The sequence below is a fragment of the Globicephala melas genome, chromosome 3, assembly GCF_963455315.2.
Source record: "Globicephala melas chromosome 3, mGloMel1.2, whole genome shotgun sequence".
Taxonomy (NCBI): Eukaryota; Metazoa; Chordata; class Mammalia; order Artiodactyla; family Delphinidae; genus Globicephala; species Globicephala melas.
In genome coordinates, this window is record NC_083316.1 from 167,259,950 (window position 1) to 167,276,047 (window position 16,098).

The 16,098-nt window shown below is 56.4% G+C and overlaps 1 protein-coding gene across 1 annotated transcript in view; it reads left to right on the forward strand.

Moving 5' to 3' along the window:
- Positions 1-16,098, forward strand: part of PTPRS (protein tyrosine phosphatase receptor type S) — a 111,684-nt gene that overhangs the window by 47,794 nt on the left and 47,792 nt on the right. The window contains exons 2-5 of the mRNA XM_060295556.1: positions 991-1,191; positions 7,736-7,881; positions 8,452-8,593; positions 14,746-14,934. Of these exons, the coding sequence (XP_060151539.1) occupies positions 1,101-1,191; positions 7,736-7,881; positions 8,452-8,593; positions 14,746-14,934 (568 nt within the window). The 5' untranslated portion in view covers positions 991-1,100. The remainder of the gene's footprint in view (positions 1-990; positions 1,192-7,735; positions 7,882-8,451; positions 8,594-14,745; positions 14,935-16,098) is intronic.

Genomic DNA, 16,098 nt, shown 5'->3' on the forward strand with positions numbered 1-16,098 from the left:
TTGGGGGTGGGGGCTGACCTGCCAGGGGCAGGGAGGGCTTCCAGAGGAAGTGACGGTGGAGCTGAGACCTGTCACGCTGTAGTGTGGGGACAGCATTTCCAGCAGAGAACACAGCAGGGTGTGACTGAGCTGGGACTGTGTGGCTGCATCTCCCGTGAGAGAGGGGACGAGACCAGTAGGCGCAGCTTCCTCTGGGGCTGACGGGACCATGGGAGGTGTTAGAGCAGGGCAGGGACGGGCAGGTGTGTTTGCGGGGAAGGTCCGTCTGGTGGCCGAATGGGCAGATTTGTAGGGACTGTCAGCAGTGTTAGCTGGAGCCTCTTCCTTCGGGTGGGCGATCCAGCCTGCGAAGGGGGGGGGGGATTAGATGTTCAGAGCGCTTTCTAGAGGGGTTGCTCAGTCCTGGTCTGGGGCTCAGCCTGGGGTCGGGGGCTCAGCCAGGGGTAAGGGCTGTCTCAGTCTGTTCTGGCTGCTATAACAGAATGCCATAGACTGGGTAACTTATAAACAACACACATCTCTCATGGTTCTGGAGGCCAGAAGTCCAAGATCAGGGCGGTGGCAGAATTGGTGTCTGGTGAGAACCTGCTTCCTGATTCACAGACGACCATCTTGCTATGTCCTCACATGGTGGCGGGGAGCGAGGAGGGAGTTCTCTGGGTCTCTTTATAAGGGCACTAATCCCATTCACAAGGGCTCCACCACATGACCTAATCACCTCCCAAAGGCCCCTAAGACCATCACACTGAGGGTTAGGTTTCAACATAATAGCTTGGTGGGGGGGGACACAACATTCAGTTCATCGTGGGGGCTCAGCACTTTCTTTCTGCCCCATCGTCGCCCCCTGACCCTCCCCCATTGTCGTGTAACCCTCACCCTCTCATCCCGTGACTCTCCTCTGCCCCTCTGTGATCCTCCTGCTGCCTCCCCCATGAAGGCCCCCTGGATTCCCCTGCTCCCCTCTCACGGCCCCTCTTTTTGTCTCTGCAGACGCTGCCCCGACTGACGCTTGGCTTGAGGCCTCTCTGTGAGGGACCGTGGGGGGGGGGTCCATCCCCCCTCCAGGGCCAGAGGTTGGAGGTTGCAGGTCACGGCTGAGCATGGCGCCTGCCTGGTGCCATGGTGTGGCATCTGTGGTTGGTCCCATGGGCCTCCTCGTGGTCCTGCTGGTAGGAGGCTGTGCCACAGAAGGTAAGTGTGGGCGTTTTGAGTTTGCATGTGCACGTGTGAACACGTGTCCCCCCCCCCCGGGGGGGTGGGGAGGGTGCTGGTTTTGCCGTGCAGAGCCTCTGTGCTCTGTGAAAGAGGCCGAGTAGAATGCTTGCTGTGCACTGGGTCCTGAGAGGTGCAGAGGTGAATGACAAGAATGGTATGAAAAAGCAGTCATGCTGACGGTGATGACAGTGTCTGTTTGCCCAGCGTTGAATCTGCGCCAAGCCCAGTGCTAAATGCAGGCTATACCTGCTCCATCTCCCTCCACCTCACAGAACCCAGCATGCTAGTTTCATTACCATCCCCGTTTTTCCATGAGAGAAACCAAAGCTCAGAGGGGACTGGGGCTTACTTGAAGTCACTCCTGAGGTAGCCACAGAGTTTTCCTTCCCTTGCCACAGGTGGAAATACCAGCACCCAGTTCGTAGACACACAGGCAATCAATCAAACCTTCCCAGGCGGAGCCAGGGGAGGCTTCTTGGGAGAGAGAGCATTGGAGCTGGGGTTTTGTGGGTGTATAGGAGTTTACCAATAGAAAGGGCATTACTGGCGAAGGTGTTAGCACACAGAAACGCCTGGAGGTGAAGAAAGATGTTGGTGTAGTTTGGGGATGGGCAAGGCTGTGCTTCTGGCAGTAACATGGAGAGGATGAGAATCAGTCCTAGTCCTAATGCCACGGTCTGTCCCACCACGAGGGGCCTAGAGGAGGTGTCATTAGGCTGATGGGGACACAAAGGGTCAGGTCAGCAGGGAAAGAAACTGGGATCTGCTGTTAGGCTGGGTTTGAATCCTGACTTCACTGCTAACCTGCTGTGTGACCTTGGGCTAGTGACTCAACCTCGCTCAGCGGCCATTTCTACCTTGACAGAATGAAACTCGGCATCATTCATCTCCCAGCTTTCCTGGGACAAGGACACACGATAAACCCCTGCACGCTGCTTGCACACAGTAGGTCCACAATCCCGGGTTACCACGAGCATGGTAATTATTGCCCCTGGGTGAGAACACCAGAGGCATACACACCTGCCTCGTCCATCCGTGCTTTTTCTCGTTTTTATATTATTTTGTAGTAACTGCCTAACACATTCACATCAGCCACCACCACCTGATGAGATGGAGGCTATTCTCCCCACCCCCATTGTACAGATGGGGAAACTGAGGCACAGTGAGGTTACGTTTTACAGCCAGGAATCGGCCAGTCTGCCTGGTGCCAGAGCCCGGGTTGCTACCCATCACCCCACACAGCCAGGCGTGCCTGGGCTGCGATCCATCTGGTCACCTCCCGGGGCCTGTGTCTTCTGTGCTCTATTCCTTGCAGTGGGAATAGTGGGCCGAGGGCTGAGCAGTTTTAGCTTTTCATTCATTCACTTAACGCAGGGTTTCCCCTGCCCTCGGCACTGCTGAGGTCGGGGCCAGAGCATTCTCAGGGAGTGGGGGGCCGTCCTGGGCACTGTGGGGTGCAGAGTAGCATCCCTGGCCCCATCCCCTCGATGGTACCCCCACGTGACCACCACTGATTGAACTTACACTAGTGGAATAAATCATATACTTACGACTTTGACATCTTGCTCCAGTGGTAATTAACCAGCCTTGGGCAGGATGCTGAGATCATTCCCATTGACAGGTGAGGAAACTGAGGCTGCAAAGTGACCATTGTGAGGAGGGGGTAGAGATCCCAGAGTTTGGAGGCTGTCCTGTCCTGAGTTCGAATCCTCGCTCTATCGTGTGACCATGGGTGGGGCTGTGCTCTCATTCATTCAGTGGGTTTTTCATAAGCACCTACTGTGCGCCAGGCACTGGTTTAGACCTGCGAGACAAAACAGATATCCCACCCCCTTTTTTGTGTGTGTGATACGCGGGCCTCTCACTGTTGTGGCCTCTCCCGTTGCGGAGCACAGGCTCCGGATGCGCAGGCTCAGCGGCCATGGCTCACGGGCCCAGCCGCTCCGTGGCATGTGGGATCCTCCTGGACCGGGGCACGAACCCGCGTCCCCTGCATCGGCAGGCGGACTCCCAACCACTGCACCACCAGGGAAACCCCCCACCCCCTTTTGGAGCTGATAATCTTGAGGGAGAGACACCAAGTGTGCTGGATGGTGGATGTGCCCGGGAGCAGGATAAACAGGAAGGGAGATGAGAGCATGAGTGGAGGTTTAGGGGCTGCATTTCAAATGGGTGGGAGGGCATCGGGGAAGATCACACCAAGGAGATGACATCTGAACAGAGACCTAAAGGAGCTGAGGAGTGCACCCCATGCATGTCTAGGGGGAAGGTGTGCTGGGCAGAAGGCATAACCTGTGCAAAGGTCCTGGGGCAGAACTGTGCCTGGTGTGTTGGAGGAACAGTGAGGAGGCCTGTGTGTCTGGAGCAGAGTGAGCGAGGGGGAGAGAGGGAGGAGGGGAGGGCAGGGAGGGGACGGGGCAGGTTGTGCAGGGCCTTGTGGGCAGCAGAGAGGACGTGGCTTGTACCCCAGGGAGGTGGGAGCCCTGGAGGGCTGTGGGCAGAGGAGCAGCAGGTCCTGACTGAGGTGCTCACAGGTGTCCTCTGGCTGCTGAGGGAGGACAGACTTGAGGCTGGGGAGGACAGGATGGGGGGATGCCAGGGCAGAGGAGACTGCAGTGGTCCAGGTGAGCCATGAGGGAGTGTGACCCAGGCTATCAGCACAGGGCTAGCTCCGGGGATGCTCCCTCAGTGAGCCCTGAAATTCTTTTTTTTTTTTTTGGCCACACTGCGTGTAGCATGTGGGATCTTAGTTCCCTGACCAGGGATCGAACCCATGCCCCCTGCAGTGGAAGTGCGGAGTCCTAACCACTGGACCGCCAGGGAAGTCCCCTGGAATTGTTACTACTGTATCCCTTTAGGTGTTGGTAGTGGCCTAGACTCAAACCCAGGTCTCCGTCTCCAAAGCTGGGGCATCTTGACCCCAGGAGGTGGTCTGTTTAGCAGGAACCCTGTCATCTGGGGGCCAGCAGAGGGGCTGTGGGCACCGTGATTGGCACTGCCAGCTTCAAGGAGTAGCCCAGGTCCTCAGGAAACCATTCGGGTGGGGGCTGTCAGTTGGTAGAGAGCCCGGGCAGGCAGCTGATGTGTCCACCATCCAGCACCAAGAGGAGTGATTTCTGCCCTAAAAACAGCTTCTGGTCCTGTGGGGCCTTCCCAGGGTGCTGTGCGGCCAGTCCAGGCTGGGTTGGAGGGGACTGGTGGGTGGGTCTCCAGCTCTGGCACCAGAGTTTTCTCTGCAAAATCTGAAATGGAAAAACAGAAATCAGGCCAAGCCCTTCCCAGGCTCTGCGCTGTTGGCATCGCCACTCTGAACCTCGGTCTCTTCATCTAAGAAACAGGAACACCAGGGTGCTCTCCATCACTGAAGACCCACAACCCTGTATATCGGGTGTACTATTTGCAAGGCTTTGGGAGCCCAACAGGACCAGGTTGGAATCTTAGCTCTTGCCCGTCACAAGCTGGGTGACTGGGGGCCAGTCGCTCACCCTTTCTGAGCCTCAGAATAGAGCTGGGTGTGAGAACAGGCCCAGCACAAAAGGAGCGCTTGCTTGCCACAGGCTGCGGCCATACCCCAGTGTGTCTTTCTTATGTTTGGGGCCCCTTTTTCCAAGAAGAGGAAGGGAGGGTTTGTCCAAATGAGAGAATCTAAGCATCTGCAAGAAATATTCTAATGGGGGATGCAGCGGACGGAGAAAGCTCTTCCGGGCCGGCTGGGATCCCAGAGCTGCCTGGAGGTAAGCTGAGAGGCGTCTGCCCTGCAGCGAGGGGGTGCCAGGGAGCGAGTGGGCAGCTTCATTGGGCCCAGTATTAGGCAAGCATCAAGGTTCAAAGCCCCAGTTTTTCAGGGGTCACCGGGCACAGAGAAGTGGTGTGGTGGGGTCCCAAAGAGTGGGATCTGTTTCATGCCCACCCTGCCAGGTGGCACATAACCAAGTATTTCAACCCAGTGTGATCGGGCCGTGATGGAAGGGGGCGCCATGGAAGGGTGGGGACAGAGGGGGTCCTGACCCGGCCAGTGGCAATCCAAGAAGGCTCCCTGGGGGAGGCGCTGGCTGAGCTGAGGTTGAAGCCGCCAGATGAGGAGAGGAGGAGGGACAGCACGGGCTCCCATCGTGTCTCGTTTCCCGGATTGGAGGGTGCTCGGGGTGTCTTCCCAGCTCCGAGTTGTAAAAAGGCAGCTGGATGCTTCTCACTCCCTGCAGCCCACTTCTGCCCTTCCTTCCAGTGGCTCCCCAGGGAGGATTTTTCTCAGAAGCGAGATTCCTGACCTGACCACAGAGACTTCCCCCCATGACCTTGGCTGGGGACCCACATGGCCCCAGTCACCATTCCTGTAGGAGGGGCAACCCAGGCAAGGCAGAGCCAGAGAGGCAGGCCCAGTCCAGGGCTCAGCGTGGAGCAAAAACATCGAAATCAGGCTCAGGGCCTGGAGGTGAGAGGAACAGAAGACGTGGGCTTGGGGACTGATAGACCCAGGATCCAGCCCTGTTGCTGTCATTTCTGAGCTGTGTGACGTCATGCAAGCTCATTAAACTCCCTGAATCTGTACAATCCCATCTGTACAGTGGAATCAACAATCACTTCCCCGGTAAGATACACAGGCTTTGAGTGAGCCCACTGATGCCTGCATGCAGTGGGTCTGCTGATTTTCCAGGGAGGTGGCCAGTGTAGACTTACATGGTCATATCAATGGGAGCACAGCCTGGAATGAGGGAGGCGAGGCCAGTCAAGGCGCTGAGGCGGGGACTCTCTTTTGTTCAAAGCCCAGCCTGAGTCACAGATGGGAGAAATTGGGCTCTGTGGCACCCAGACTTGGAAGCTGAGGCCTCCTTGAACTTCTCGGCACTTCTGAGCAGCCAGAACTTTCTAGGTGAACCTGAGTGGCTCAGTGCTCGGAGGCCTGGCCTTGCTCAAGCTTGCGTTGTTCATCCTCTCTCTGCCTCTCCTCAGAGCCCAAACTTTTACTTACTTAATATATTTCTTTAATTGGCTCACCTTTCTATTCAAACCTTACAAAAATAATAATTTCAGTTTATCTTCAAATAGTTCTAAATGTAAAAAAGTTACCAGGGTATGAAGCCTTCTTTCCCCTGTGTCCAGCCACCTGCTTTCTCCCCCCAGAGGCAGCTGTTGTTTCTGTGCGTGCGCGCGCGCACACACACGCTTTCCCCATTTTCATTTTTCTCATCATACAAACAGGAGCATTTACTATACTTTTTACCCCTCACTTTTTGTCCATTTCAGAGTGTATCTTGCTGTTCCTGTCCTAGAAGTTCGTTACAAAAGCATTCTTGTCCCTTTTTACAGCTGCATAGTATTCCACTTAGTGGGTGGCCCAGTGTTCATTTAATCGTCCCCTTTTGTTGTTTTGTTGGATATGTAGGTTATTTCCCTCAGGACCTTGTAAGTATGTTGCAGCCCTTGGGTCTGTCGGTAAAACTCTCAGAAGTAACTGAATTCATTTTATGGGCTACATTGTAGCATATTACTGTGGATGGAAATCCAGTATCCCTTTGGGCGATTCAGAGGTTACTGTGAAAAGTCAATAAAAAAAGAGGACAATGTTAATGAACTCTCAGGTACCGTAGCCTGTGCCACGTGCCGAGTTGAGGCTGTGTAGGCATCAAAGACATAGTAGCTCCCACTTGAGACTTTCCTGGGGAGACTTAGCACATCAGATCATCATGAGGGGCAAAGGATGGGGGCACAGGACCAGCCCAGTTCAAATCCCCGCTCAGCCACTGGCTGGCTGTGTCGAAGCAAGTGCCTTGCCTGGTCTGTGCCTTGGTTTCCTCGAGTGTGAAATGAGGATCATGGTGGCTCTGTCCCCCAGCACTGTCAGAAGGACATGTTGCTGAGTGTACACCGTCCGCATACAGTAGGCGCTCAATAAGCACTTGCTCTAGTGGTTGGCGGCATCCGATCGCCCATGTTCAGCTCTGGCCTCCAGCTCTGACTCCTTGTGTTTGGACACCTCCCCCAGATGAAGAGGCTGGAGCCCTGGGTTCCATCTCTGGTCTGGCTGTGACCTCAGGTCCCTTGGTCACCCCCTCTGCTTCCCTGTTTGATGCCTCCGTCTCCCCACATGTCCCATCAGGGATTGATTAGACCAAGTTCTCTCCTCCCAAGTCTTTTTAAGATCAAGGACCCTCCATAGTTTGGCTGGTCACTACTGAGGGCCTTCAGGGGCTGAATTTAGGGACCCCGAAGTCTCAGGGGTGTCCCCTCTCACCTTCCCCTGTGGCACTGGGTCTGAGCAGGTGTGCCCACGTGAGGTGTGTCCTCGTGTGAGTATGTGTGGCCGTTGTATCTGGGTCGGGGGGTGGAGGTGCTGGGCAGGGCCCGGGGTGCCCACAGGGGGCAGTGGTATCATTTCTTCTTCTCTCCAGCCCTCCTGTCGGGCCCACATGGTATCTCTGTGTCCGGACAGAGGATGGAGGGCTTGTTTACCTGGCCCCATAGGGTCCTTGTCACATGCCCTGGCCCACCAGAGCCCCTCCGCTTCCTGCTCTCTCCCCAGAGCCCCCGAGGTTCATCAAAGAACCCAAGGACCAGATTGGCGTGTCAGGGGGCGTGGCCTCCTTTGTGTGTCAGGCCACGGGAGATCCCAAGCCACGCGTGACCTGGAACAAGAAGGGCAAGAAGGTCAATTCGCAGCGCTTTGAGGTGAGTCGGGGAGGGGGGGGAGGGGAGGGGAGACAGCTGAGGACCAGCCCCACCCCTGGACGGGGCCATGGCAGCTCAGCCACAGAAGCTGTCCCAGAAACATTCCCCAGATGGAGCATGGGCAGTCAGGGCAGGCACCCTCTCCAGACAGGTCCCTTCTCTTCTCCCACCCACTCTCTGCCACGTGCACCCCCCACCATGTGCCCCATGAGGGCCCTTCAGGCTCGCTTGTTCTGCCACCTTTGTGCTGTGTGGCCTCAAGCAACTCCCTGCCCTCTCTGAATCTTATCTCACCACTGCACACAGAAGGGAACTCACAACTCTGTGCACAAGTATATGGTCAGACACACACATTTCCACGTCCAGCATGCCTTCGCATGCCTGTCACCAGACTTACGTGCGAGTGTCACACACCCACTTATGCACAATACCCTTTACTTGTACAGACCGTTTTCTGCCTCCACTATCTTTACGTGGATGTATACACACGTGTGTACAGCCCCCAGCTCCTCTCCTGTTCACGCCTGGGACCCCAGCCTCACCCTGACCTTTGTCCCCTACCCATGGCAGACGATCGAGTTTGATGGGAGTGCGGGGGCCGTGCTGAGGATCCAGCCACTCCGGACACCCCGGGATGAGAACGTGTACGAGTGTGTGGCCCAGAACTCAGTCGGGGAGATCACCGTCCATGCCAAGCTCACTGTCCTCCGAGGTATTGGGCTCCCCGGGGTGGGTCGGGAGGACCTGGGGCCTGGACTTTGGGGACAAATACCAAAGGGATTCATGAAAGTCTTGCTTTGGATTTTCTCTTTGGGGAGGACCTTGATCTCCTTTTTTTAGCCTGTAATACAACTGGGGCCCAGAGCCTTCTGGTAGGAATTTACTGAGTCTTTGCCGAAAAGAAGAGTGTTAAGGGACTAGAGTCATCTTCATTTGTCATCTTAATCGTGCTCTTCTGATTACAAGAGGCAGATCCAACTCAAACTGAGAATTCATTGGTTCATGTAATTAAAATCTCTGTGGAGTAGACGAGCTTCAGGTTCAGCTGGATCCAGGAGCACACATGATGTTCTCAGAGTTCACTTTCTACCTCTGGGTTTGTTTTCTTCCCTATCAACGGTATCCTTAGTGGGATTCCGCCCATTAGCCCCAGGTTCCGGGGCCCCCTGGACTAAATGACCCAGGACCGTTGCTGTTCGTTGGCCCAGCTTGGGTCAGATGACCATCCCTGAGCTGGTCACTGTGTCTGGAGGAACAAATACTCTGATGGGCAGAGTCTTCCTTGGAGTCAAGTAGTGGGGTCAGTAAGGGGTGGTTCCCTTAAAGAAACAAAGGAGGAATAGAAGGCTGGCTAGGCAGAAACAGCTAAATACCACCTCCTCATAGATTCACACAGATCCTTCCTGTGGGCTTCTTGCTGGCCTCATTCAGGTGGGCTAGGGACCAGGAAATGGCTTCCTTATTGTAAACCAGTATCATTCAGACAGTCTCACCACAAACCCGCCTGCCCCCGACCCCAGCTGCTCCCTGCTGCCTTCTCCCTTGCAAGGCGGTTTTAACCCAGGGGCCTGCAACTTGAGTTCGCATCCTGGCACTGCCCCTCCGTAGCTTTGTGACCTTGGGCAAGTTAATGAACCTCTCTGAGCTGCAGTGTCCTCACCTCCAAAGTGGGATAATAATGATGTTCACCACAAGGGATTGTTTCAGAACTAGATACAAGTGGGGGACCAGCATGGTGCCACGAGGGGAACAAGCACTTGATTGATTCTACCGATCTGATATTATTATTACTGTCGTTGTTATTCTGGTTGTGACAAGACAGCTGCCACCAGCCATACTGCAGCTGTCAGGTGGGTGGGTGGGTAGGTGGATTTTCTGCCTGTCGCCTACAGGGGCACCCTTACCCTGTCTGATCTCTAAGTAGAAGCCACTTGGAACTTCCCTGGTGGTCCATTGGTTAAAGACTTTGCGCTTCCACTGCAGGGGATGCGGGATCCCTGGTCAGGGAACTAAGATCCCATATGCTGCGCGGCATGGACAAAAGGAAAAAAAAAAAAAAAAAGTACAAGCCACTGCCAGCCATTGGGGGCAGGTGGCCCCCACATGCGGCTCCCAGCTTGGGAGTCATCCCATGTCCTCCCAGGCAATGGAGCCACGGTCAGCTTGGAGCTCTGGGAGGAGCTGTCACATTGGCCGCAGGGGCACGTGGTCCCAGACCCTGGTGTGCGACCGCCCTCAGAAAGCTCTGCCGTTACCGCCTGGAAATTCCTAGTAATTTTTTAACAAGAGGCCTCATAGTTTCGTTGTGTGTGTGTCCTGGAGCCCATCCTGCTGGCGGATTGAGGGAGGAGGAGGGAAGGGGAGGAGTCCACCCGCCCCAGCCCGCCCCGCCTCTTCCCAGCAGATATTTTTGCCCTGACCTTTCTCAGGAACAGCCCGCCTCCCGCCCCGCCCCCCCCCCCCCCCCCCACTGTGCCAGCCTCCTTTGTAAGCGCTCAGAGAGTTAAAAGGACACGCTGTGAATCTATTAACCGCACAGTCTCTGGGAGTCTGGGAAAGACACATCTCCGTTCTCCGCCTCCCCCAACAAGACCCTTGGCATCTCTCTGTTCTCGGGCCAGAGCGTTTGACCCAGAACGCCTGTGCCCCCTGCCTCCACCGCCTCGGGCCGCCCCCCCGCGCCCCGATCCCCAGGGACACCCTCCCCCCCCACCCCACCCCCCCGCGGCTGAGCGGGAAGGTCTGGGCTGCCGGGCCCAGCACCCCCAGCTTCCCTTCCTCCGCTGCCATCTGATTGTGGACCCTCCTCACACCTCCCGCGCTGCTGTTTTAATTAAACTCCGAGGAATCAGGCACAATGTGGTACTCGATGAACATTTTTGTTTAATTAGGAGCTCTCGGTAACGTCAGGCGGCCGCGGCCTCCCGCACCCTGGCTGGCTGCCGCCCACAGGCACTCACGGGGGCCCCTCGCGGGGCTGCACGCACCCAGGAAGTGCTCATGTGTGGACACGCGTGGGGTGCGGGTGCATACGTGGGTGAGCACGCATGCACACTCGTGCACGCGCGCGCGCGCGCGCGCGCACACACACACACACACACACACAGGAAACGGGTGCACAGAGGGACACCAGCAGACCCAGCCCCCAGCACGCCTGGGCCAGCTTTGAGCACCAAGAATTGAGGCCCAGTTGTCTTGGCCCGAACCTCCGGTGACGTCATCAGTAGCCAATCAGAACCATGCATGAGGTGGTCCAGGCCTCGGGCCGGGAAGAACAAACTGGGTGTGGAACGAGCTCAGACAGGATCCAGCCACCCCATCCGACCCCACAGGTCCAGGCCCGGCTTGGGGGTTCTGCAGATGCCGGCCACACCCAGCTTCCTCCAGGCTTAGCCCGGCCTGGGTTCAAATCCCAGCCTTGCTGTGTCCTGGCTGTATGACCCGGGCAGGTACGCATGTGTTTGAGCCTCAGTTTCCCCCTCTGTGAAATAGATCCCATCTCAGAGGTGGGCACAGAAAGCTACCTTACAGGGCCTGGTACATAGTGCCCAGGACTTGGGACTGGGGCCGTCTTCCTCTACGAAGCGACCCCTGCCTGGGCCGGAACCACAGCTCTCTTGTTTAACTGGGGACACAGGTGATGGTGCCCCGGCCAGGCTCTCCCTTACCCCGTCTTGGCCTCCTGCCCCTTCCATGTACCTGGATCTCTGTTCCCTCCCCACATGGTGGCCTCTGGCCCACCTCTTCCCAGCCCCCTGTCCCTCCCCCAACACACCCACCATGCCCGGTGCCCCTCCTGGGCATGTGTAAGCAAATAAACATTTACTATTTCCTTTTTACGCAAATAGCAGCTTTATCTTTACCAAGAGGCAGCAAGCTTCTTCTATAAAACACCAGAGTAAATATTTTTGACTCTGCAGGTTAGACAGCGTCTCTTGCAACTTCTCAGTTCAGGAAAGCCGTGTCGATGATGAGGAAACCAATGGATGTGGCCATGCACCAATAAAACTTTATCAACAAAAACAAGCGGGGCCCCAGGTTTGGCCCAGGGGCTGTAGTTTTTTGTTTCTGTTTTCTTTTAATTAATGAGTTAGTTAATTTGGCTGCGCCGGGTCTTAGTTGCAGCACGCGGGATCTTTCATTGCGGTGCACGGGCTTCTCTCTTGTTGCGGCATGCGGGCTCCAGAGCACACAGGCTCAGTTGCAGCACGCAGGCTTAGTTGCCCCGCAGCATGTGGGATCTTAGTTCCCCTAGCAGGGATCGAACCCGCATCCCCTGCATTGGAAGGCGGATTCTTAACCACTGCGCCACCAGGGAAGTCCCAGGGGCTGTAGTTTTTGATCCTTGGTCTACACATCTTTCACACTGAACTCTGTCCACTTAGGAATGCATCTTGGAGTTTGTTACGAATCTGTCTGTAAGGCGATTCCTTCTGCTTGTTTTGGGGACCCATCCACAGATGGCCCAGGTCTCTGTTGACAGGTGTTTAGATTGTCGCCAGCATTTTCCCGTTACTCTCGGTGCCTCAGGCATACCTCTGCCTTCCTACTTGAGTGCACGGGCCTGGGGAGCCAGCCGCTGAGCTGACGGCTCGGGGGGTCTCAGGTGGATGGTACCAACTCACCCCTTCTGGTCCCGCTGTACCAACGAACATTCCTGCCAGCTGTGGACTCTCAGGCCTGTCTCTCCTCGGTCTCATCAGCCCTGCGTGCGATCACTTTTTTGTCACTTGTCCATCAGGGGTGGGGCAGGGACTGTGTTAGTTCGCTAGGGCTGCTCTGACAAAGTACCACAGTCTGGGCGGCTTACATCACATGTTTTTTTCAGTCTGGAGGCTGGAGGTCCTAGATCAAGGTGTCGGCAGGGTTGGTTCCTTCTGAGGCCTCTCTCCTTGCCTCAGAGACAGCCGTCTTCTCCTGGGTCTTTACATGGTCTCCACTCTGTGTGTTCTTAATCTCCTCTTCTTATGAGGACACCAGTCGCGTTGGATGAGGGTCGCCCTAATACCGCATTTGACTTAATGACCTTTCTAAAGACTCTGTCTCCAAATACAATCTAATTCTGAGGTCCCGAGGGTTAGGGCCTCAGCCTGTGTACTGGAGGAGGGGGGAGGTACACACTTCAGCCCATAACAAGGGGGCCAGTGGCTGTTTTAATTTTAGCTGAGGAAGCCTGCCCTACCCCAGGGGACCCTTTGTCCACTGGAGATGACAGGCCAGACCAGAGCTGGGGGTTTTAGGGGTGAGAGCAAAAGGATCCAGGAGTCCAGGTGCTGGAGGGGGAGGGCAAAGGTGCAAGAGGGGGTGGGACCTGGTGGGAGGCTGATGAGCTGCGTACCCCACCCTGGCATCAACTCCAGCTGAGTCAGGCCATGGAGCCCATGGTGCGATGTGCAAATTACGTGAATGAAGGCCACCCGCCCCATCGCCTCAGGCCAGAACCACATTCTTCTTCTTTTTTAAAAAAAATTTTTTATTGGGATATAATTGACTTACAGTGTTGTATTAGTATCAGCTGTACAGCAAAGTGTATCTGTTATACAAATACGTATATCCACTCTTTTTGTTTTTTAAATTTTTGTTTTAAATTTATTTATCTTTGGCTGTTGGGTCTTCGTTGCTCCGCGCGGGCTTTCTCTAGTTGAGGCGAGCGGGGGCTACTCCTCGTTGAGGTGCGCGGGCTTCTCATTGCGGTGGCTTCTCTTGCTGCGGAGCACGGGCTCTAGGCACACGCGCTTCAGTAGTTGTGGCACGCAGGCTCAGTAGTTGTGGCACGTGGGCTCAGTAGTTGTGGCACGTGGGCTCAGTAGTTGTGGCACGTGGGCTCAGTAGTTGTGGCACATGGGCTCAGTAGTTGTGGCACATGGTCTTCAGTAGTTGTGGCACATGGGCTTCGGTAGTTGTGGCTTGTGGGCTCTAGAGCACGGGCTCAGTAGTAGGCACACCTGCTGTGTGCCAGGGCCTGCATGGGGTGGTAGGGACATGGCGGAGACGCGGATACATCACGATCCATGGAGTTTGACACTTGGATGTTCTGGAGTCCAGGAGAACTTTTTATGATTATTGTTATTATTTTGGCCATGCTTTGCGGCATGCAGGATCTTAGTTCCCCAACCAGGGATCAAACCCATGCTCCCTGCAGTGGAAGCATGGAGTCCTAACCACTGGACCGCCAGGGAAGTCCCCAGGAGGATTTATAACTTGGGGCCACGAGCTAGCCCGAGGTGACGTGGATGCCCAGGGGTGATGCAGGAGGGGGCGTGATGACTTTGGGGACCAAGATGACTGGTGAGGCTGGATGGAGAGAGCGAGAAGTGTGAGGCTGGCGTGCGACGGGGCAGCCGAGGCCGGCGGGGGCCAGCGTCGGGCAAGGAGGCTGGGTTCCTCCAGAGGGTGGTGGGGGCCACTGGCAGCGGGGGGGCGGCGTGGTACCATTTACATTCCGAAAAGCTCCTTCCGGCCGCTGTAAAGTAACCCAAGGGTTTTGTAGCCTCTGCGCTGCTGACATCAGGGCTGGATCATCCTCTGCAGGGCCGTCCTAGGCGCTGGGAGGGGTGGAGCTGTGTCCCTGGGCCCACCGACTCAATGCCAGGAGTGACAACCACAGGTGTCCCCAGACATGGCCCAGTGTCCCCTGGGGGCAGGATCGCCCCGGGTCAGAGGTACTGGTCTAGCCCTGATGTCCTCCCAACAGTTCCCCGACATGAGACGGGTCTTTCTCACAGACAGAGAAAGAAACAGGCTACAGGGAGGTCACCCAGCCAGGCAGGGGCTGGACCCGGGGCCCGTCCCGGAGCCCCACCCTGGTGCCATGGACTTGTGACAACTGGGCCTCTGCTTTGTTTTTCCCGTCTCCACCCTCAGAGGACCAGCTGCCCCCTGGTTTCCCCAACATCGACATGGGCCCCCAGCTGAAGGTGGTAGAGCGGACACGGACAGCTACCATGCTCTGTGCTGCGAGTGGCAACCCTGACCCCGAGATCACCTGGTTCAAGGACTTCTTGCCTGTGGACCCCAGTGCCAGCGATGGACGCATCAAGCAGCTGCGGTCAGGTGAGCACAGGCGGCCAGGAGGGTGCGGGAGCCACAGAGGGTGGAGGGGGGAGGGCGGCATCCCAGGGCCCAAGCCCTGGGGACAGATGGAGGACAGAAAGGCAGAGCGGATGCGCAGACACGGAGGGCATTGGTATTGGGGGAGAAAGTGTCTTCAGAGCTGAACCAGTGGGGATGTGATAGGATATAGACGGGCAGGGGTAATGGGGAGCTATGGCGGATGGTAGGGGGAGAGTTCTTCAGTGCCTGCATGGAGATATAATGGACCCAGATATGTACAACGATGGGCAGCTGCAGAGGCCGCAGGGGCAGAGGGTCTCCAGTACCCAAGCAGTGGGGTCCTAATGAGGCACAGATAGTTGCGGGTGATGGAAACCCACAGAGGAGGGTGGGTGTCTACAGTGCCCCAACAGTGGGGACACAGTCGGGGAACAGACAGGCAGAGGTGATGGGGAGCCATGGAAGGTGGCAGAGGGAGGGTATCTTCTGTGCTAAAGCAGTAGACTTGTCCAGTGCGGATATAATGGGGTCCAGACAGGTAGGAGTAGAGGGGAGCATAAGGCAAAGGCAAGAGAGTATTTCCAGTGCTGAAGCAGTGGGTGTCTCCAGAGGAGATAGTGGGCATAGACAGGTAAGGTACTGGGGAGCCGTAGAGGGCTGCAGGGAGAGAGTGTCTCCAAGACTGAAGCAGTAAGGACGTGATGGGGCACGGACAGGCAGTCCAGCCTGTTTGTCCAGGCCCCGGCCGGGACAGGGGAGCCTTGGACAGAGCACAAGGCCTTGGCCACCTTGGGGCCAGGCACTTCCACCATCGTGTCTTAGCACAGCGCCTCTGTGCCCCTGTCTGTGGGTCCATCTCTCTGGGGGGCTGTGTGTGCCTCGTGTCGGCTGTCTTAACTGCCTCACGAACGTCCGCGTGTGTGTGTCCGGGCTCCCTGTGTGTCCTGACCTGCTCCGCATCTGTGGGCACACACAGGCTGTGCTATCAGCACAGGGTTGCCTCCCCACCCCACATAGCAGAGCTCGTCCACGTGTGTCTCTGTCACACGTGTATCCGCGTGACAGTCCCTTCCGTGTGCACGTCTCAGGCTGGTCCTTGTGGGCGCGGACACGTGTGTGGTCGGGCTGTGCCCACGGGCACTTACGCATGTTTCAGTCACATGG